Source organism: Heliangelus exortis, chromosome 18 (assembly GCF_036169615.1).
Source record: "Heliangelus exortis chromosome 18, bHelExo1.hap1, whole genome shotgun sequence".
Classification (NCBI taxonomy): domain Eukaryota; kingdom Metazoa; phylum Chordata; class Aves; order Apodiformes; family Trochilidae; genus Heliangelus; species Heliangelus exortis.
Window position 1 is genome coordinate 7,846,452 of NC_092439.1, and position 24,130 is coordinate 7,870,581.

Sequence of the window (24,130 nt, forward strand, 5' to 3'; positions counted from 1 at the left end):
TTCCCATTTTATCTGTTTCTGAATTTTTGGTATTTTCCTTGTAGCTCGCAAATATCTTTACTTTGCTTTTTTTTTTTTTTTTTTTTTCCATCCACACACCTTGACAGGGTTTGCCACAGATAATTCAGAGCTAATAAAAAGGCTAACTGTATGCATACATGCACACAGTACAGTGGTTGTACAATGAGCACTCCACAGAGCTCACTGCATTGTGCAGTACTCATCTGCAATAAGACAGAGAGCCTGCAAGAAGATAATTTCTGTGTTAACATCCATGCTTTTGTTTATACTTTTTTGGGACCTGATGCTTATACTACTCTGTCTTAGTTTGTGTGAGGTATGGGGAGGAGGTCATCATGCTTCTGATGCTTACTATTTGCTTTCAAGGAGTTGCTTTCAGGAGCAGTCAAAGGAAATCGCTGAAATAAATTCAGGTTTTTTTTACCTCTACCTCTGTATCACTGATGGGATTTCACCTTGTCCTGGTTTGAGAGGACCAGGACAGAAAAAACCCAAAACTGCCTGAGACACCACCAGCAACTCCCAGGCTGTTGCTGTGGCAGTTATAATGGAGAGCAGCTGAGCCTATGGGAGAGGATGGGTCAGGTCACCCCAATGAACCAATCACAGTGTTCCTTCTCATGGTGCTCAGTAGAAAATGGCTCCTGGGGGCTTCTCTGGCTGATGTGCTAGCTGGGTTAAGGTCTTTCTGTCACTGCTCCTGCCATTGCTCTCGTTTCCTCACTGGAGAAGGACATAATTTACAAAGACAGGTCGCCTCCTACCTACTCAAGTTTTTTTCAAATTTAAAGTCTTCCTTATTCCACTCTTTCCCATGGGAGGGTAGTTGGGAATAAAAAAAGCATCTGTCACTGTCCAGCCACTTTCTAAAACTGTGACACACCTTAAAAGAAAAATAGTAGAGCTAGAAAAGATAAAGAGAAAAGCAGGTAGGGTAGTGAAAAATACAAACCACCTTCTGTGTTGAGCATGACTAGAGGTTTTGTTGAGTATTACATGAGGTTTTAGCTTAGACTGAGTGGGGATGAGATAGAAAAGTATAGAAATCACGCATGGAGATGGTGACTAGGAAAGCATCATTTACCATTTCTCATAGTTCAAGAAATAAGTGGCAGATCAGAAAGAAATTGAGATACTTCTTCAAACACAATGTATATATGCTGTTAGCCTTGGTGCCAGAGAGCATTGTTGATGCAAAAATTTACTTAGATTCAGACCAGACCCATTTATGGAAGTGAACACCAAAAGTTATTAAACACAAATTTTACAATATCTTGTGCCAAAAAAAACTACCAACTTATCTCTGAAAGCTCAGAGACTTCATCAGGGGAAAATCGCTACATTCTTCTTCCACTCTCTTACTCTTCTATCTGCCATTCAGAATCATGGAGACAGGGTGCTAGGCTGCATCCTTCTGTGAGGTCCAGCAATTCTTATCTTTCTAGTCTAAAATTTAATTTCCTTCAGTTTAGCTTATCTCATTGTTTCCTGCAGTTTTTATCACTCTTTGGGTTTATATCTGTCAAGGCATATTTTTTGCCTTCTTTACTGCCTCGGCTAACTTCTACTTCCTTTAGGTCATCTTCAGATACTAACTCAGTTGGTATCTAGCACGTCTTTTACATTGAGACCTAGAAAAGAGTTTAGCAGCTTAATACTCATCTACATTTTCTAGGTACCAGTGGTATGGGGAGTCTAAGAATAAATTATTTCAAAGAACATTTGAAGTATTCCCTTCTCAAAATGTAGCTTTAAGTACTGTCTATCAAAGCACCAAATAATTGTAATAAGAATTTGGTTGTTGCTACTATTTTACTTGTCCAATTGCTTGTTAATTTTTTTATGCCTTTATCTGAGGGGTGATTTTTAAAAAACGAGGTGTTGTTACTGCAATATTTGGCACTGTGGGGATCATGAAAAATGCCAGATGGAATAAAATTATTGAGATTTTTGATCCACAAAGAACCTAACTGTCAGTCATGCTGAGCATCTAGCAGCTCCCATTGAAAGCAGTGGCCCCAGGCCAATCCTGCTAGAATTGCTTAATTTAGTTCACTGGATTGACGTTACTGCTGAGACTGCCTTGCATCACAGTTGAGCTGTAAGAATGCAGAAAGAGATGGTAGTGTCAATAAAAGAAGATGCAAAGAAGTCCTGGAGAAAGGCCAGAGATTGATGCCCTACTGTTCCTTCCTTTTTCTTTTGAAGCTATTTTGCATTTCTCATTGAAGTGTTGAGTGTCTTTTCTAATTATCACTGCTCTACTCTGTCAGTTCTATTTTGACTTGGTAGAGCTTGGCAGAAAACATAAGTGATTTTGAAATATAAATTTACATCTCAGGTAACAGTCTAAAGTCATACTTGCTGGATCCTTTTCCTGTTTTGTAGCATTCTTATGTGAGATTATGGGGGGAAATCCTTGTGATCACACTTGGCTGGAGGGCATGGCTATAAGCAGCAAAGTAGTTCATGAAAATACACTTAGGATTAATTCTTTTAAGTTTATTGGGGGGATTGTTTAGTCTTCTATTTTTGTTTTAGGGTATTTTTCAGCTGGCAGTTCAGTTTTATTCTAAAGCGCATCAAAACTCCAAACTAAACACTTCTGAAACTGAAATAGCAAACTTCAGACCCAAAGGTAAGATTATTTGGATGTTTGTATCCCTGTCTGGATTTAGCTTACTTAAAGTCAGAACCTAATGATTTTGTTTCAACCTATCTGTATTAAAATGGCAAAACAATTACTGACATGTTTAGAAGGATAAGCGTACATACTCTATTGAATGTGGTCTGTTGCTCTGTCTGCATGAAGATAAACTGTTTGCAGAACAGAAGGATCCCTCCAGAAGTTTCACAAGCAGTAGTGGGTATGTAAAGATCAAAGAATGAGGCTGGGATAATGAAGAAGAATGAAACAAGGAAAATAACAAGGGACTTGAAAACTTTGGTCACTGGGTACAATTCTTTTCTGTTTCATGGATAGCCTCCAAAGCATTAACAGGTTCTGCTGCTTGTAGCAAAAAGGTAATCGTATGCTCAGCTGTCAACAGGGAGAGACCTAAGTCTGCAATTCACTTGTAGCACATCCTGAACAGAATGCTCTCTTTGAAAAACCATCTTTTGGCATATGCTCTCTTGAATTTTGCCATCTACATGGTAAGACCTTTACCTGAAATGATAGCATGATTTCAGGGAAATTATCAATTGAAGTGGTGAATTATTTTTTCATAGTTAGGTTGGTTTTCCAAATTTAAATTGCTTACAAACATTCTGTGTAAGCATTTAGCAGCACTTTTCAGTCCAGACCACAACACCCTTAAGCTTGTGATGTATTAGTCTATGTTGTGTTTGTAAAATGATAGCTGGGAAAAAAGAAAAATAGTAGCAGAAGTAGGAACGGGAAGCTGGAAATGATGGTAGGGGCATTGCAGGTGTTTTCCATGTGGAGTTTATCAGTCTGCAGGGGAGGCCAAGGTGGTTTTTAATGGCTGTGAACAGTTATTCTTGTCAAAGATATGCAATTTAGTTTCTTGGACTACCCAGTGTCTTGGCTTCATACACAGTATTTGGAAGTCCAAGAAGTTTACTTCCTGCTTTGCAGCATGTCTAAAAATGTCTGTTACAAGCTTTCTGCTGTATGGCAGCACTCTGCCTGAAGATGTACAAATGTGCTGCCAGCCCAGGTGCATGTTTTCTCTGTGCTAGAGACAAGGCAGTCATGGCAGGAGAAGGCTGGCCACTTAGGCCAGCAGATGGGCTTGTCCTTGAAGTAAATCAAGCAGTGAAGCCAATTGGCTGAGAATCTCCAGCTGGCCACCTGTAACTGGGGGTGGCCTGTCTGGAGGAGCCAAACTTGAAGATTTATCCCTAGATTTTTGGATGCTCATATGTAGCTCCACAAGAGACAAAAAGAAAAGCAAATGGGAATTGGCATAAGAGCAGGCTAATATTTTGCCAGTCTGTTTTGCTTTTTGATGTCAAATAACATTAAAAAAAATTTCTCCAGATGGTCCGGCCTCCTTCCAGCTGTCCTTTGAGGGTGGACTATAGGAGAATGGGATCTTCTGGCGAGTAGTTGCAGCACAGGAAGCCTATAGAGAAGGAATTTCCTAACTGTCTGTTTGCAGTTTTTGACTGCCAAACTTGGACAGACTGCTTTGAGTTCCCGTGTACCAATTTGCAATTTGGTGATAAAGTGCAGCTTAGTCTGTAGCCAGTGGTTACGCCAAGGTAACTGTCTTACCCTTTTGTCAGCTTTCCTCTGTGCCTGGAAAAGGTAGTGTGTACAAAATGTATCCCGATGTTGTTATTGAGCTTTTACTCTAGTGGGAGGCACTGAAAAGGTGTGTTTTCACCTAGCTCTAATAAGTGCATCTACAGATGAAACAGATGAGATCTGTGTGAGAGAATGAGGTGTGGTTGCTAAAGCCAATACTGATAACTGGCAGCAGATAGAGATTACATGTTCAGGACTAGCTTTTGCATTATACCGGCTTGACTTTTATTTTTCTACAGCAAACAAGCAATTTAAGCTATTAGATTTTCCTTCTATGGGAGACATGATGCAGCCCTTTCACTTGGTGGACTGTGTTTTGAACATTCAGAATGATTACTCAGTTTATTTTCTGACTCTTAGCAAGCTTAAGGTTTCTGTGCATAACATACCATTCTTTCAGTCTTCAGGAGTGGCTGTTGCAATAGTCAGGCACAAATAAGAGCATAAACAAAGAAAAATGAGCTCTTGATATTGCATATATATATGAGCTCTGAACTTTGCAAGTATTTTGAATTCTTCACATAATCAAGTAAATGTGTGATTTCTTGTATTGGTTGCATTGGCACATTATACTTCAACTGTTGCTCTGGGCTGGTGCTTACTCGTAGCACTGTGTCTGGAGCTTGGAAGAGGCCCTTGCTGATAAACTGGCAGCTGTCCAAGCAAAGAAGGAGGGGTGATTTGTGTCTGTCTGATTGGGGTTATCTCTGTAAATGCGAATTCTGTTCAGTGCTGACAATCCCCACAGTTTTATGATATGGCTCAATATTTAGTGCTGGTTTAAGAGCATTTGGGCATTGTGTGAGATGTGTAGAGGTCTTATGATTATGGACAGGGATATTTTCCACTCTCTTGAATACAAAGGATTGGAAACACCAAAAGGTAAAAGCAGAATTCCTTGAAATAATTCTTTGTAAAAATTCTATTCCATGATTTTTGTGTGTGTGACATGATTTCTGGCTGGCTGAAGAGGACAGTACTGCATTCATCTGTTTTCAGTGAGACTGTGGTAATGTCAGAGTTTGCCTTGGCAATGCCTGCAGCTCTCAGCTCCATTACACGCTGATGCATCACTGATTTAGCAGCACAAGGTTACTTCATGGTGCTTTCTGATCATTGTCTTGGCAAATGGATTGCACTAGCCTAGTCTCAATGGGCTTGCAGCTTATGCCCAACACAAGTGATGCTACTGGGCGTGATGACTTTTGAGGCAGAAAAACACTAACAGGGGGAGCTGCCTCCCACCTGTTGACCTGGCTGATGAAGCACAACCTCACTGCCAGGGAGTTTGTTAGCTGCCTCTCCTAGCAGTGTGATTTGTACCAGGTGCCAGGCAGATGAGAACCGAGGAAGGTGGCCAGCGGGTATGGTGTCTTGTGTAATAAAGATAGTGAGCACTTAAAAACAGGTCTTTCAGCCACATAGGGAGCTTTTTACTCTCAAAAGGGGAGATAGAGAAGCTGTTAACCTGCCAGCAGATTCACAGGTCTAAGCCCTGAAGGATCCACAGTGATAATCTAATCTAATTTCTTGTATAATATAAACTGTGGAATTTCCCTGGCTTAATTCCTGCTTCGTGCTCACTCTGTACGTCAATGAGATCGTTTATTAGAGAAGTGTCCGATTGCAGTTTAAACATTGCCAGTGATGGCAGCTCCCTTTTAGGTCTTGACAAATGGCTGTGCGGCGAGGAGCAGGAGCGGTATAGACAGCGCTGAGGCCTGGGGATGATCGGGCAGGGGATGACCGGCTCCTTCTCCGAGCCGTCCCGCCGCGGGATCCCGCGCTATGAGCCGGGGCTCGGTGCACTCCCCGACCCAGAAGCAATGCGGGGAGCCCGGCGGGAGTCTCCGGCAGCCGCCACTGGGTGTCGCTGCGGGGCCGCGGAGGGGCGAGAGCCGCGCGGGGGCCGCGGCTGCGCTGCGCTCCGCGCCCGCACTGCGGGGCAGCCGCGCGTAACGTTCCCATCACCGCGCTGCGAAAGTGCTCACCGCGAGTGGTTTTTACCGGCAACAGGGAACAAGGGTGAAGCGCTGAAAAGTGTTCGCATGGCCCGTTTCTTGAGGCCATATTCTGCTCTCCATTATCCCAGGAAATTCAGAAATTATACCTCGTTTCCCACCTCATTAGGAGCTTTTGGTGTGACATTTCTTTCAGGGACATAATTTTGAATTGAAAGTCCAACTGCTTTTCAGTCTGGAGCACTGGGGTAGTTATCCAGCATCCCTTTGACATTGGAAAGTGTAAGACAAGCTAATAACCTGATGAGGAGAGGGAGCACTGATTTCCTAGGCTGACTCCAGTAATTTCCAAAAGGTTCTTCCAGCTGTTAGTAGCACTTAAATATTTGTCTAAAAAGACACGTCATGTTCTGAGTGCTGAAAATCAGGCTGCAGAGGGAGATGTTCTCAAGGTAAAACTCTTCTTTTGTATTCCTTTTCCATGTCAGTCGATAAGATCCCTTCAGGTTGTTCAGGTATTCAGAGATAGGACTACTGAAAATCCCTTTTTTCTTGAATACAACTTAGGTTGTTTCTCAACATGACTGTAGTCCAGTCCCTTTGAGAACTGAGGCTGTTTGGGGCTTTGTTACAGAATTGTGTGAAACAGTAGTTTTGAGTGATGAGCCAGTCAGCCAGAGGTTGCAGCCACGTGCTGCAAATGTGTGCACTAACACCAGTGTACAGATCCAGAAGGTCTGATGCAGCCTTGAATGTATTGTACAGTTGCTGCACAGGTGGTTGGTGCTTGCACAGTAAATATGATACAGTCAGAAGTAGTCAGACTTGATGCTCGTGCTTGTATTTCCACATGGAAATCCAGTACTCAGGGATCCACTGAGGACCACAGTGGCAAATTAGTTTGAGAATTGTAGAGCTGGCATACCTCAGCCTTCTGGTGAATTCTGAGTACAGTGGAAATCTGTAGTTGAAAAGCAGTGTTTCCTTCACTAGATGTTAAAAAACAAAAGGAGCATAAAGGAAAAAAAAACTGCTCTCAGCCTGACAGCTTTCAAATTTGTGGGAGGTGGCAGTGGCTGCCAGCTCCATGCCCCAGTCTCGTTCTGTATCTCATGGATTCATCGAGCAGGAATCTGGGGAGGACAGAGTCTGCATCAACTCCCATCCCGTTGCAAGATGTGTTTAGTTATCAACTGGCTTTGGTTGCTTGGACCCTGGCTGTGTGTCTGTATGTGTTTTAAATCTATGTAATTTGGTTTCCTCTTCACCATGGAAACACATAAAATGACAAATGAGTAAAGTCTGATAATGGCAGCAATAGTGAATAAGATCTAAAGATTTTGAACTCCATGTCCTCAACCTAGTAGATGGTATTACTGTCTGATGAGTAGTCTGTGGCCCATGTGAAATTATTCAGTGTTGAAAGGTTAGATCCTACCTTGCCTTCCACCCTGCAGCCAGCAGGCAATTACAAAGCAGTGCACTAGGATAAGTATCATGTTTTATTTCTGAGGCATGAGCTGAAGTGATTTTCCAGTAGTCACACAAGTGGCCAGTGGCAGAGATGAGAGTTGCTCTCTGTACCTTAGCTGGTGCTGTTGTTATCACACTGTGATCATCTCATGGCTCGGCACAGGTGAGCAGAGTTACAGCCTGTGCCAGGACTTCAAAATCTTCCTCCATCTTTCAGAATCTTCCTCTGCCCATGCTGGGGGGTTGGAACTAGATGATCCTTAAGGTCCCTTCCAATACAATTCTGTGTTTTTTCCTGTGTGAACAAGCTGATAGACCCTATTTTCCATTTTTTTTTAAGTCCCATGGCATGGCTAGGAAAATTTAATTTTGCTCTGTCCTTTTAAACCTACATTTAAATTTTTTATTAACAAAGTTGGAAAAATAATCTATTAGTCACTATCATAATCTAATTATCTGTTCATGTCGTTAATAGAGACTATTAAAAACAAACGGTCTCATGAAAAAAATAAATGCTTCTGGAAATGGTTTGTTACAGGCTGCAATATTTTATATATATATATATATATATATATATATATATATATGCAAATAGAAACCCAAATGAAAAGGGCACAAGGAGCTGAAATGGGAGTCCATATCTGTCATGTTCTTACATTAAACATTTCTCAGCATGGCCCAGGCTTTGGCTGATGGGTAAGGGTTTTAGTAACAGAAATGCTCAGCATAGCCAGAAGCACTCGTGGCACCAGGAATCTGTGATGCCTGGAGGTGGGGGAGAGCCCTGCTGGCACTCAGACTGCTCCCCACCAAAGGGAAAACCCTGTACTGGGTCTGCACCATGCACTGTACTGAAACAAAGCCTTTCAGCATCTGTGGCAGGAAAGTCACCAATTGCCATATGTCACTCTGCTGTACATATGTTAAGTGGGCCCAACCAATCACTTTGCACATTCTCTGTGTGACTTGTTGTCCCACACAATGAGTGCCCTGTTGTCACCAGTGCTAATGCTATGCAATCTGCTTTGCTGTCCTTAGCAGGCAGTTCCTCTTCATATTGTAGCACATTTTGCCACATAAGTGTGGCCCCGGTATCGCCGGATGCTTTGCAATCTGTTGCTCTGCCGAGTGCAAGCCCTGCTGTCACATGTGCTGCAGCCTGTTGGGCCACAAAGGAGCAGGCAGGCTGCGGCGATGTGCTCTGCTCTGCTGCGTTCTAAGAGCCCTACAGCCCTGTATGGTAACTGGGCTGCTTTGCAGGAATCAGTCACATAGCAGGAGTGACTGGTGCTGGTGACAAGTTTCACAGCTCTTTTGTCCATAATTATACCTGTTCCTTAATTGTTTAAAATTGTATTTGCATCATGCTTAAGAAACTTATCTCAGACTGCAAGTCTGAATTGCACAAAGGGAAGAAATGGGATACTTCCTTATGTTAATTGAGGTACTTCTTACAGGAACAGCTGATGCAGGTAAGGTAGAGTAGCAGCCCAATACTTTGCTTAGAAACAGAGCTTGCTGCGAGAGCTTCTTCAGAAACTCTATATACCACCCGTAAATTCAAATCTAGGAGACATATAAGTCTTTCAAGCTGTGAGCTTCTCTGAAACCTTTTGAGTGTTCACAGTCTTGCTGAGGATTGCAGGCTGAGTTTCTGCTGAGAGAAGCTCCAGGAAAATAAATACATGCCTCTGAAGTATTCACATACCATAAAGATCATCCAGGATACAGTTAATGATACTAGAGCCACCCGTTGACCAATGAAGATGTGATTTAAAAAGAAGATGTGATATTGAAAATTTGTGCTTTCATTAGTATCACTGAAGCCACTAGCATCCATTTGGAGATTGTACTCTGTAGAATAAGGTGTACAAACATGGAGCTTTCCTCAAAGCAGATCAGTTGGTCCTCCTGACTGTAGCATCATTTGTATAAAGCTGTATGTCAAAGAAAAGAAAAAAGCTTTGATTTAGCAATGTTTTTTTATAACATTCACACATCTGTTTCCACTGAAGTGTTTGAAGTCCAGTAAAGTGGATAAGATAGAAAAGGGAAAAAAAGAGGCAAGAAAAAAACCTGCCTGTATAAAAATGACTAATGTTCAGACCTGTCTGTACTTGTTAAAATGTGGTAGAATGACAATGTTAACAGCTTGGCCAAACATCAGAAAAGCACTGCTTCATCTGATGCTATAAACTGGGTTATTCAGTAAAGGCAGAGATGGAAAAATAGTCCTGCCTCCTTGGGCCTCAGGGAGGAGTGGCAGAGATCTCATGATGGAGAGATGTTAATGAGAGTCTGTCCCCCTCAGGCAAGCTGTCCCAGGCTTGTCTTGAGTGCCACCTTGTCTTGAGTGGCCTCACCGGGCCTGGAAAGCTTTTTGTATCTAACGGGACAGCAGTTTGGAATTCGTGTAACATGAGACATTTCCAGGACAGCACTTCAGAAAAATACAAAAATGCTACTCTCTTTCTCCTGTAAAGCTTTGTTCAGGCTGCACAAGAAGCACCCAGGGTGAGTCCCCAGCTACCCAGAGAATGAGCTATGTGCCTGATAGTTACTTTGAAATGCCCCATTTCCCAGAAGGTGAGATTTTTTAAGTTACAAAACCTTATCAGCTTTTGTTTTATAACTTGGACAGTTACATTTCTACAGCATTGTCACCAGCAGTGGGATCTGTCTATTTGGTGTTTCTCTTTGCCCGTTTAAAGGCACACCTTTGGCAGGTGAAGGAGTTGATCTCTGAATTTGTAACTTGCAGTTCTTCTTTCTCCTAAAATGCTGTGTGTTGCCTTCAGGTTACAGGTCCCATCATGTCTGCCTTCCCTTGCAGCACGACTCCTACCTGCCTGGCTGAGAGAGGGGCAGATCAGCTGGGTTGTGTTTGTGCTAAATCCAGTCTAGCCAAGTGTCATCCCCTGAGCAAAAACATGATGCGAAAGAGGGAGTCTGTGATAAAACTGGGGGTGCTTTATACAGCAGCTTTGTGTTTCCTGGAAATGTCTCTAGGAATAAATGACAGTGCTTTAAACAGCACTTGCCGTAGGCATGTACTTGATTATGTTCTTCATGCAAGGACACATTGAAATTTAGTTCAAAGAGAGAAGGAAAACCATTTTGCAGTAACCTGAGATCAGATTATTTGGTAAGCACAAAAGCTTTTTGAGTAATAACTTTTATATGGAGAGTCAGATGGTTTCTATATGCTTAATAATCTTAGTTTCTCTTGAGCTGTGTAACTCAATTGAGGTGCCTCTCAGTTTTTTAAACCATCTCATGCCAGTGTATCATAGCACAGCTGTATTCATGCACTGGCAAAGCCACTGAGCTTCTCTTTCAAGGCCAGTATCATTTGGTCTTGATCTTCTGTAGAGGGATTCAAGGCTAGTCTGGCTAACTTCAGTGACCTACTTTCAGTAGTAGCTGGAAGCAAAGCTGGAAGTAAATTGGTGCTTTAAACTTCTATTTGTGCTGCTCCAAAGGTACATAGAGGTCTCCAGGAGACACTGGGCCTCTGTTATTTTATGTGCCATGTAGCACATAGGCCAGGCAATAGAGAATTCAGAACCAAGCTAATAGACTGTATGGCTTACTGTATTGGTAGTGATGTGAAGAAATACAGAGAAATAAGCAAACAGCCTGAACTATACTTAAAAATTAGAAAGGGCTTGATTTGGGGGGGGGGGGGCTGAGGGGCTTTGGGGGGCTTTTTATGGGGGGAGAGGTTGTTCATTTGGGTTTTTTTAAATGTTAGTTTTGCTGTCTCAGGAGAGAACGGAAATTACAATGTATTATGTTTGCTTATATGTCAGTAGTTTCCTAAAAATATGTATAGGTAAGGTAGTAAAAACAAGTACCAAACTGTGTTGCTGACCCAGACCATAGTGAGAAAGGGGAGGAGGATGAACAGGTTTTTTTTGCATTAATTGTTCAGGTGGATCTAATCTTTCCAAATTTGGTGCCTAATATATGTTGATGTTTAAATTTTTACATTGTGTATTCAGACTGTGCACTAGAGAAGACTGAGAAAACCAAGTATCTTACCAAGCCCTACTCACCTTGTGCTGAAGGTCCTACTTCAAATTCTTTTAATTAGGCAGGAAGGGATCAGCCCATCTCCAAAGGACACTCAGAAGGAATAGCTGTTCATAGTTCATGATGAATGCTGCAGCTGTTGTTTCTGAACACAGATCCAGAAAGTAGAAGGGAGATGATCTTCAAGATTTACAGCAGATCAAAGGGAGGTCAGTGGCTGGCAGGAATATTGGAGGGGGAAGAAAAGGGAGAAGTTTCTGTTTCTAACAGTGACCCTCTCTGCCTGCAGTTCACCAGCATGTTTAAATTGGTAATTCTTTTATCTTGTGCTAATTAGTAGGGGCTATAGTGGAAGTGCATGTTCTGTCAGCTCAAATTCAGTTAGACAAGAAGGTAGACTGTGCATTTTAGGTATTCTTTTAGGGTAAACTCTTCCTATTAGGCACAGTATATTATCTATGGACCCATCCTTAACTCTCATGAGATTGTGGAAAATTTCTCATGTCCCAGCTGGGCTCAGTGGCGTGTCTTGAAGAACAGAGGCGTTTCCATCCTAGCACTGAGTGCACACGTAAGTGGAGCACACTGGACAGATAGATGGCTCATGATTTGTTTGTACTACCTATATGTCTTATATATATCTCTATGTCTCTTATTTACCTTTATATATATTTATTAATTCAAAGACCATTTACAATGATTCCCTTTATTTAAACATCCTCTAGATTCTATCTGCTTGTTTGTGCCTCCAGGAAAATCAATCTGTGCAGGGTACTGAGCACAACTGTAATAAAGGAGAAAGAAATAAAATAGACAGTGAAATACGACGTGCTCTCCCCAGAAGGGAAAGTAGAAGCCTCAAGCCAAAGTCCAAAGGTTATGTACCATGGTAATGGTCTTATCTAACCTGATTATACCTAGTACTTGCAGGTAAACAGATTGAGACATGCTGCAGCAAAGCCTGATGAGACTCCCTGCTGCCCCATGCTCTACATTAGACTGCCTTGCAGCTGCAAGCATGAGAATCCTTCAAGACCTGGCTGTTGTCTTAGGGCCATATGCTTCTCATGGGCATCCCCAAAGATTTGGGCTACTTCAGTTGCAGGGTGTAGAAGAAAATTTGCAATGTGCATGAGCCTCCCCACCTGCTGGCTGAGGGACTTTTTCAGATGTTTAGATCACAAGGTGGTAGTTTGTATAAACTAAAAACCAAACTTTATTATCATATAGAGGTGGCTTAAATCCAGGTATTGTAGGCATTGATACGATGTTGAAAGGGACTAAGAATGAATGTGTCCTTAGAAGACATTTTTGGGTTGTATGTTGGTCAGACTTTCAAGCTTTTTCATTTACTTGCAGGCAGAGATGTTTCTACTTTTGTGTTTTACCTTTGTCTTGCTGTGTAAGTGTGGCATTTCCTATATGATGTGGTGCTGTGCATGTTCTCAGTACTGAGGCTGTTTTCCAGCCAAGCGGCCGGTGAACGTTCCAGAACGTTCTCTGAGCCCACAGTCATCTCAGCTTCTCATCAGGTATCTTTCTAATGGCTGAACAGCATCTTTGTGCTTAACCTTTGAACAGCAGCTTAAATATTATACAGAATTCCTCTTTTCTGTTTGCCAAAGAAAGTGAACAACCCCCCATTACATGGTTACGTTTCTGTTGTTGGGGGACTATAAGAGTAACAAACCATCTACACCACACATTTCTAAATTATATTGTGGAGGTATCAGTGATCTTTGTAATCATGACCATCTCTTACGTATAAATACTTGTCTGTCTTGTCAACAGGCAGCCAAAAATGAGATTCAGATGACGTGTTGTTTTTTTCAGCCATGAGTGTGTGTTTAAAGAGAGCTTTTAGTTTCACCACTTCACTGTTTCCCCTGTTCTGCAGACACAAGCACACCACACCACCTCCTACCACCACACACTCTTCTAGTGAGGAAGAGCTAGTTGCTGCAGTTGACAGCTGCTCCATAGATCCATACTGTACAGCTCTATTTCCATGGCTTTTATCTCCTTGCTCCCCTCAGCCTCCCACAGGTTTACTGCAGGTTTACCTTACAGGTTTTATCTGCCTTCCACACAGGTTTACTGAGGCAGCCCTGATCTTGAACCCTCCACCCCCTCCCAGATCCTTTTTATCTGTAAATCTGTCTACTGCTGCATGCACAACTTTCCCATGCATCTCACAGGCACACCTGAGAAAGCCTAATTAGTGCAGTAACTTCTGATGTTGGCAATGGTCACTCTCAACTATCGAGCCACTTAAACATACAGATCTCTGTACCTGCTCTTTCAGGGATTGTCTGATGTTCTTCTTTCTGCCATTCAGTGGTTCCTTACCAGGCTACTGGTCATATTCATATTAATGCCTGGTAATGAATACCCTGTATGGTTTCCTCAATCTGGTCCTGTATTCATTTCTCTCTTAACATTTTTCCAGCTTCCTCCAGTTGGTTATCATTGAGTTTTGTTGATGATCTTTGATGAAGCAGGAGTTGGGGTAAAGGCTGTTTCAGAGAAATGCAGCAGACAAGGCTTTTCCACTACCTCTGGCCAGGCACAATTTCATCTTCAAGTCATGAGTAATCCCTAGGGCTGATGCTTCCTTTCCCTTAGTATTCACATACCTTCAAGCCAACTTTCTCCACTGTGCTTCTACCTTTTCCCTTGGTGCTACAATTTGCAGGAGTAGTCAGTTCTCTTCCCACCTCCTCTCAAGATGAGAAATCACACAGGCCTGAAGCAAGGCACGTGAGAGCCTGTCTGACCACCCATGGCTGTCCTGTTTGGTTGGTCTGTGTCCTGAGCCCTTAGACTTGCTCTGCCAGAGTGGCCATGAGCTTTGTGACACTTCCAGCACCAATGTTCTTATGCTATAGTTGTGTTTGAGTGCTCTGCATGCCAGATAGTGCTGCTTCACCCAGATAGAAGAGCAATTGGGAGCCTGTTGATGGTAGCCTCACGTCACAGCCTTTCAAAGAAGGGAACAGCTGGAGAAAAATTCTGCAAAAATGTGGGATCTCAGCTTTTGAGACCCTCTCTGTTCATGTGTTAGTTCACTGCTTTTGTGGTGTTACATCCTTTTCTTGGCTGGGAGATGGGTGAAAGCAGGCAGCAAAGCCAAAAGTTTGAGAGCTTGCTTGTTACTGCACCACATCAACCTGTTCCTTTGTGCTTATTCAGAGCCTATTGCTGAAGTGTTTTGGGGCACCTCCCAAGCATTACTCACCACCACCTCCCTCAAAAAAGGAGATTATTTGGGGAGATAGGGGAGTGCAAACCCTGCTGAGACTAGTGTTCTGTCTCGATGTTACTGTAAATCCTGGAGGTGAACTACACTGTCAAGCTTCCACCCATCATGGTGTTCTGATGGTAAAGCTTAGATTAAAACCTTTTTAAAACCCAATCCATATATTTTATAATGAAGCCATCAAATTCTCTGTGTGATGGGATGGTGTAATATGTGTGCAATGGGGCTAGTATGTCATTGCCCAAATTGCTACGTGTTCTGTTGAGATCTAATAGAAAGGCCAGATGTTGCAAAGGCATAGGTATTGCCCATCTCTCTTCCCTTCAATTAATTAATGTAGAACTGCTTCAAAAAAAGGAACTGCTCTAATAATGTACTGAAGAGAATAATTATATCCTGAATGCTGTTCTTGTACATTTTGCCAAGTATAATGCTCACTACAAAGTTCAACATCACAGGTTTAAGGATAAGATACAAGTATCTTGAAAAAAAAACGCAAGGCACACAAGAATGTAGGACTATAGCAGTCCTTTCCCCTAAGCTTAAAGAAGATATGTCCCAAAATTGGAAAGGGCTAATAAGAAATAGAAGAGGAGGAAAAAACCCAAAGCAATTCTTTTCAGTGGTCTAGAAAGTGAATGTTTGTTTTGTTGTAACCTTTTCCTTAATTTTAGATCTCTCTCCTTCTACTGATGGACTTAGTTGTTGGTCTTCAAAATGACCCTTTTCCTTCTTTCTTCCTATTTGCTCCTGTCCTCAGCTTTTAATTTTCTTTGAAAAGAAATAACCTACTACTAATTTTTTCAGTCACTTGCACTCTGTGTTTCTACAATTTTCCTTGTCCCTCCACTGCTACTGCAGTCTTTCTACTCACTCCTGCCCTTTCCACCTTCACCAAGTTTCTAGTATTGCCAACACAGCTCTAGCTCTCACAAACCAGCAATCGTGTAACAATTTACAACCAGTAACCAATTAAGTGTCATACATCTCTACAAGGTAGATGATTATTTATGAGCTAAGCTACTGCAGTTTGGTGGAACAGATTGTTCAGCTGTTTCTGCTCTAAAGGCCCCAGACAATAGTAAAGATGTCAAAGGTGAGGGTTGGGGTGACCAGCTAGGCTGTGTGCAGGAACTAACTGTACACGTCTGCTAAGGCACGGCATAGCACCTGACCCTCCTTTTACTTTTGGGTTTGTGAGCATTGTGTTCTGTCTTTGTATCTTAAAAAAAATAACCAAACCACAAACACAGAAAAGTCTGTAGTGCACTTGAAGTTCAGCATTCTCCACATCAGAAAATGGCATTGAGTAACAGTCTGGCTTCTTCATTCCCTCACCATGCTGCTGTGTTCACACAAACCAGATTTTGCTTAGTCAGGAGGGGCTGTTCCTTCTGCTGAAGGCAGCTCGTTAATAAACTGATGGTGTGACGTTACACAGGGACTCCCAGCCTCAAATGCTGCAAGACATTTTTCCCAAAGGTGGAAGATTTTTTTTTTTTTTTTAACCTAAATTAATTAAGAAGCAGACCTTAATTAAGAAGCAGGTTGCTTCTGAAACAGCTAACCCACTTCAAAGGGCTGGAGATGTATATTTAATGGTGAACAAAGAAAACAGGGTCAAAACAGATGATGGCTTTGTATTGCTCTCAACCAATTTATCTTGTGCATGGGGGGGGTGCTCTTCTGGCATTTAAAAAATGGCAATGAAACATCTGCCACCCAAAAGGAGAATTGGGGTGTGTGGGATGGGCCTGTGGTTTATTCAAGTCACTGCTCTCCTTTTGAAGCAGAAGATGAGCCAGATGTTTTGTTTGTTTTTTGTTTTTTTCTCTGCGAAGTCCTGGTCATGTTCCCATTGATTTTGGTTCAACCAGAACCAGAATATGCCTCTTATCCCTTTTTTTTTTTTTTTTTTTTCTTCCCCCTAGCTAAGTGGTTTCATTTCAGGAATGTGGCAGGCAAGTTGATCCTGTTTCATCCTCTCTTCATATCAGGTACAAGAGCTAGATGGGGACAGATGGTTTAGAAAAACCCTAGAAAACAGCTTAAAACTGTCACCTTTTTTAGGACCTCAGTTCTCATAGAGCTCAGTTTCCTTCTGGAAGAAACACATCAGCCTCAGATAACTACGTGTTCATCAGTCAGTTTAAGTTACTTAGTTAGTGATGTATTTGATACCATTTATAATGTAAGATTTTTAACAGGTCATTCCTGCTTCTGAAATAGAGGGAAATGGGTGGCTTTTCCATTAGAACAGTATGATTTAAATCATGTTTCAAAAAAAAAACCCACCACCATTTCTTTAGGAAGGGTCACCTTTCTTGCTGCTAAAATGCCAGAACACATGAAGACTTACTGTTGAACACAGTTTCCAGATGTGGCAGTGCTGCGTGCCATCACTACAGGTTTTTAAAAATCCTGCTGGATGTTCACTGCACCTATAGGGAAGCACACAGGTATTCTGCAAGCTTGGCCTTGTGTTATGTTGGAAAATGCTTTACAAGTTGCAACTGACATTAAAGAGATCGATATAAGAAATTAAGATAAATGCACAAAACACTTTCATTTTCTTTATTTTCAATCGATACTGTATGAATACAAAGTTTCTAGAAAGCTACAAAAATTCTACCACTTTATCAAGAAGGCATCAAAATGTGTCACTTTGCAAAGACATGAAAACACCTGCAGTAACCGACACAAAAATAGCATTTTTAGAGTGATGAAATAATTGCACTTAACTGTCATGGATATTAAAGTTATCACACATATGTACCGCGAAAGCTAGAATACATTTTTTTTTTTTTTACAAAGCACTTTATAAAAAAATTCTCTGCACACAAAACCTATAATTTTCATATTACTATCATACTAAAGATAAATTCACTTTAAAGCCAACACTTAAAACATTTTAAACAAAAAAGGTACCAGTACCTACACACAGACAATAACAAATACAAGAATACTGTACTGCCAAGAGGTTTGACTGAAACTCCTTTTGAAAGCTTCTGCAAATATGTTAAGAAAACATTGGAGAACATTCATTTTTTCAAAAAGCCTTCCCTCCCTGTCTAACCTAGAGGTACTTTATCATCAAAAGGCAAGTTCTACATCAAAAGTTACCAGCAGCAGTACAATATTAAAGTAACCACTGACCATATATGAATATGCTTAAGTCACAAACCCATTTTATACACATTACACAAATAAACATAAAGTGAGAATTCCATTAAGTCATTTACAAATGTGAACAAATGCACATGGCAAAAAAAAAAACCCCAAACAAAACAAAAACCCAACCTGTTTTACATAAAATGTACTGAAGAATTAAAGGCTATTCAGGCTTTCAATGTTATAAAATTCTTTTGTCTTTTTCTTTATTTCAGGCACATATTGTATTTTTTGTCTGCAGTCATGAGCCTGAATCAGAGGCCCATAAAACAAAACAAAACAAAAACAAAAACACATATTCTGTAAGGAGGTAACAGGGATCAATCTCCTTTTAGTCAACTGAGTGCATTTAGGATTAAATTTAGGATTTACACACTAAAACTAATTACATGATGTCAGCAAGAATGACCTGAAAAGTTAAAAGATGAAGATGTCCGAAGTATTTCTTGTACTTTGACTTATCCAGCCTCAGTAATTTTTAGGGAGTTACACATCTCACTATGAAAGATAAGAGGGGAAAAGAGATCATCCTGAGAAAAGTACAAAACTGGACTCTATTATACACATCTGTTGTGTGACAGGGTACGTGTATCAGCATGGGTCAAGTCAAGGGTAGACAAAAGCTTTCTCAGTATGACTGACTGAGTGATCCAGGAAAACTATAAGGGGAACTGCTTCAGAAAGCGAGTATGCCCTAGGACTTGCAGTGGAAAAATAAATAGATATGGATAAGTATGTCAAATGTTTTATCTGCCTTAAGCTGGCCAGGTACTTACATTCAACATTAATGTACACCCTTCATTGTCTCAAATAGCCTACACTGTGGAGGGTTTAGCGGAGGAAGCTACCGCCAAATGTCATGAGCTGTAGCTGCAGTAGAAAGGAAATGTGAGAAACAGGTACTATATCTGCAATTCCTTCAAAATAGTGGTGCAGTACCTAAATAAAATAATTTTGGAATTCAAGTAAGTAAGACTACTTTTGTTAGTAGTAATTTTAACAGCCCCAAATGGTACCATTATGCTTATTTTAATGAGACAGAAGTATAGTTTTGGACAAATATTGACTAGTACAGCTGAAACATTTGGTAATAACTGAAAATATATGCTCTACTTGTGAGGCGAAAGTGTCTTTGCCCTACCTCAGTCTAATTGAGTTGAACAGGATTACTTGTTTTATAGAGGTGAGATTTAGACCTTGAAGGAATAACAAAAATAGTATTTTAGAGACAGGGAATTTGAATTATCACAATATTTACCATACAGCGTCACAATATTTCTCTATATAAAAAATTAATCTTAGTTTTCATCAAATACTTTAAAAATCAAGTTAAAATTGTATTCACAACTATATAATCCCTCTGACAGCTTTTGGTTTTGCTGATATTTTTCTTTCTAACAATGTTTTCTTAAAATCTTGCTCCTCTTCCCATCAGTTTTAGTTGTAGTGTATGGCCCCCGTTCACAGAAGGTATTAAATGCAGACACATTTTAAGAGGAGCTAATTTTTTTTTCCCCAAGACATCATCTGGGAGAAAACAAAACGAAACAACCCTGTGTTTTGAATTGTGCTGGCCAGAGTTCCTCTAGCAGCACCTTCATCCTCTATGCTCACACTCAATATGCCAATGCTTAAAAACACAAAATTGCATTTACCCTAGCTATTGTCTTTTCTCCGTTTTCAGCTTGTTTTAAATATCTGACTTTCAGCATGGCCAACTTTGTAAACAAAATCTTCTGTCTAAACAAAAAGTCTTCACAGATACTGAAAATATTATTAGAGAAGAACAGTAAAGTCACATTTGTCCACTGTCTGAAATTCTGTAGTACATGGATCTCTCATTATGCAGATGCATGACTGGATGAAGAGAATATAAATGTGAATCATTTTTATATTACTGACAAATCAATTGCTGGTTTGCAATGCTGTTAGAAATGGCAAACAGTAGAGTATCTTTCAGCAGGTTGATCATAAGCAAAATTACTTTACTTTGCTATAAATGGTGCTCTTTTGTGAATGGAGGCCTGTAGATTCAACTTATTCCAATAAACCAAAGGCATTACGGTGATAACTAAATATTTTTGGTCTCTCTACAAATTGTCATTATTATGGCAGCACTTTTCTAAGCTGGAATTTCAAACCAAAGGCACTTTCATGCTTGAGTGCAGAAGAGTCACAATTAATTATTTGGTCATGAAATTTAAAAAGGCAGCATTTATTAATACAATTCACTTTTCAAGGAGAACTAAGAATCTGTAACCTTTCCTTTTGGTATAGACATTTAACTGCGTAGTAATGGGACTGACTTGCACAGAAGGTTGCTTTAGACCAAGCAGTCAAAGACTGCTTCTGTGGGAAAAAATACAGATATTTTTAAAAAGTGGAACCAATTAATAAAACAAGATATAAAATTTATGTTAAGAGGCTAAAGGTACTTCTAATATTATGCTAAGGCACTGCATATTGTAATGCTTTGGCAGCTCTCAATTAAAAGGTTCCTAAAAAAAGTAACAGTAACAGGATAAGTACTTCCAGCTTACAAAAGAGCTCACAGTTTACAGGCAGCCTGTTGGACTACATACCCCACACTGAACAGTTGAAGGATTAAGGCTTTTAAGAATTAACATATACAGGGTATGGATCATTTACAGAAGTGAAAAGAAAAGACGATGGAAGTAGTTTCCCTAATATTACATATGTGAACACCAATAAACATTGTGACTTTTTATACCCTATAGTTATGGCATATGTAGTGTGCCAGATGCTAGTAAGAAAAACCTGTACCTGGTTTTGCAAATTGACTTACATATTTTAAATGTCTCAAAGAGTTTTCTTGTTATTAAAAAAAAAAAAAAATCACCAAAACCACAATCAAACCCTAAATAAAAGACAACTTTAGAACAAAATAAAACAAAAAAAAGTAGTTTTTGACTTGTAACATCAAGTGCTTAGAATAAAAGGGCTACCGTTAGGCTGTTACAATGCAGGGCTTTTCCTGATGTGATTGTTAGTGTTAAAAGAGACCTTACCATGGACATATTTCTCTGTTGAGTTCACACAATATAAACCCAAAGATCATCATCCCTAATATCCACAAGCAGGTAACAGCTAGACATCACAGCAATCACCCACCTACTAGGTAGAGTTAGATCAGAGGCAGGCTAAGGATTTTAAGCAGTCTCCCCCTTGCTGATATTTGTATAGTCCTCTAACCTGAGTCTTCACCAGTGTTAAGGATGAACGTGCTCTGATGCAGATGTATGAAACCTGCTACCTTGTCTAGACTATATTTTAGTCTAGATAATTCAACTATGGCCACTTCTAACAGCAGGTACTATGCAGAAGTATAATATTAAAGAATTAATACTGGCTTTCTTGAAGACTACAGTACTTCTACCTGGGAGTAAATTCTGGACTTGGGCATGGGCACATATGGGTAAAGGGCAGGGAGGAGGGACCTGCTAAGTGGCAACTTCTTTGATTCAGGACTGCAGAAGACCTTCCCAAGAATGCTCTTTGCCAATACCTCATGAACGATCTTTAAGGTGGCTTGTGCTTGACTGGGCAGCCCTCAACCTTTCAGACAAATGTTTTGCGTGAGAACCCACTGCTGGCCCAGCAGCTGCTGAAACAACTGCTGCTTGGGCAACTGCAGGGCAGTGCTGGGTGTGCAGCAGCAAAGAAACTGAGCAACACTCACTGGTGTAGCCAGGAGGAAAGAGACTACTTCCCTCCCATGTGCGTACCTCAGACAGTCACTCACACCCACATCCATGGTTCGAATCCTTACAGTATTAAAATATCTCCAGCTGTACTTCACTTCCTGGAGTCTTCCCTGAATATATCAGAAGAATGAATGCTACCACATCTGGATGCAAAAGGACATCAGAACCCACGTGGTACGTATGTGTTTTTTTCAGATAAGGTCTTTGCCAGTCGGAACTGGAGAGACAACTGGGAGAGGTGTAAGAGCACCATGATAAAGAGGAAAGGAGAAAAAAAAAAAATCTCCACTTTCCAATCTTCTTTGCCTGGTGGTTGTGATTTTCTAGCATCTCATAGATATTAAAGCTGTTGATCCTTTCAGAGGTGTACGTATTCTTCTTTCAAATGCATTAGTGTTTTGCTTTCAGTTTACAAATTACTCAGTGCTGTTGCAATGTCAGTTGTTTCTGTTCATCTGTTAATTTCAGAGTTGCAAGTTTTTTGCTCAGCTTATTAGAAAACATAGTTGTCCATATAAAATATAACTGCACACACAAGACTACATATAATGCGAGTCTAAATCTTCAGTATTTACCTACTTATTGCAAAATGAGCCATCTTTTTCATTAAATAATCAAATTTTCATATTAGTACAATACAACTTTATACTCTTTTAAAATACACTAGATATGTTAGGGGTAAGGGATGATGTTTTCTTTCTCTGCAATACCTGTTTGAAAGTTTAATGGATTAGAAGATTAGTTTTAGTGTTGAGAAAAAAATACAAAATTTGCCTAATTTTAGGACCTGTCTGTTTCTATCAGGCATTTCTTAAGGCTATCTTTTTCATTTGGTTTCAAACAGAAAAATGTTTCATTTTAAAAAATAATTTAGTGAATTACATTCGTCCATATCTTCCACCCTAATTAGTTACAAAGATAATTCTATAAAGATTATTAACTTTGTGTACTCATTTACAGTTATAGCTAAAGATTAATTTCAATTTTACTTGCATCGTAAAACAAGTATTTCATGTTGGAAAAGAACCCAAAATAAATTCTTATAAATGCTGTCAGTTTTTCCCCATGGCAAATGCTCTGTCATACATTTTTCTATCAGAATTAAAAATAGGCCTCCACAGACAGAGGCATTAGGTTCTTAAATACAGTCTTCCCAAAGAACTGTGGTTTACAAATTTGAAGAACACTTAAGTTTTAGAAATAATTTTTACAACTGTACCAGAATTTCACAGCTACAATTATATATGAACACATTAAAAATGACTTCACTAAAACAGGATTTAGAAAAATGTGAGTGAAAGTTGGGCCAGAGGCACTGCCACTTAGTGTTGAGGTTTACAGTCTGTGTTTTGATAAAGAAGTGAAATGAAGTGTATATATAAATAACTGCTCAGTCCTTTACAAGCCTGTAGATATGATGCTGTGCTCCATGTTCACTGTTCGACACTTCAAATACACAAGCCATGCAGAGCAGGGTTTCTTGTGTATCCCTGTTTGTTACAACCTGTTTGAGGGGGAAGAAGAGGTAGCATATTAGAAACTCGAAGAAACCAGGGCCATAAAAAGAAACAACTGGCTTAACTAAAGAGAATCTTTAGATGTGACTGTTTGAAATGTGTGTCCTCTCGTTCTCTCTTTGGCAATTTAAACTGACCTCTGACTGTGCTCACGCTGTGCTCTGGGGCTGAGCTGCAGGGCTGTAGCTCCCAGCAGAGGCACCGAGATCCATCCCACCCTGCTTGACCGTCAGCTGCCATCATGTGGTCTTGGCTCTGCCTTCCTCAACCCCAGCCCCACTTTAGCAAAGGGAACCCAGCACACTCGTCACCTTGTGTTCACTTGCCAAAATGGCACTGAGCAGGCACACATGGCTCTGAGCGCACTGCCCTAACTCTTCCTTGTGCCCAAATCCTGTAACAGCAGCAGAAGAGCTTGGCTGAGATGCCACTGCAAAGCCATAGTGAAAGCAAGCTGGGTAACTGGATGAAACTAGCTGTAAGGCCACTCTATGGACCATTCTTCACGCTTTAGAGCACCTGTTGGGTGTACCTATTACTGCATGCTTCCCTGGCCCAAGAATTAATTAACACTACTGACGTTTGCAGTATTAAAACTTGCATCTTAGTGAGAATGAGGTTCTTCAAGATTACTGCCTCAGGCACCCTCCAAACACCAACTAGAGACGTGTGTAAAAAAGAGCAAAGTAAGC

The 24,130-nt window shown here is 40.5% G+C and overlaps 1 protein-coding gene across 10 annotated transcripts in view; it reads right to left on the bottom strand.

The window, feature by feature from the left end:
* Positions 1–17,572: 17,572 nt before the first annotated feature.
* The window catches only part of TEAD1 (TEA domain transcription factor 1), a 153,223-nt gene continuing 146,665 nt past the window's right edge, over positions 17,573–24,130 (bottom strand). For all 10 annotated transcript variants that reach the window (XM_071762300.1, XM_071762294.1, XM_071762293.1 and 7 more), the window contains one exon: positions 17,573–23,425. In XM_071762300.1, coding sequence (XP_071618401.1) covers positions 23,312–23,425 — 114 coding nt within the window. In that variant the 3' untranslated portion in view covers positions 17,573–23,311. The remainder of the gene's footprint in view (positions 23,426–24,130) is intronic.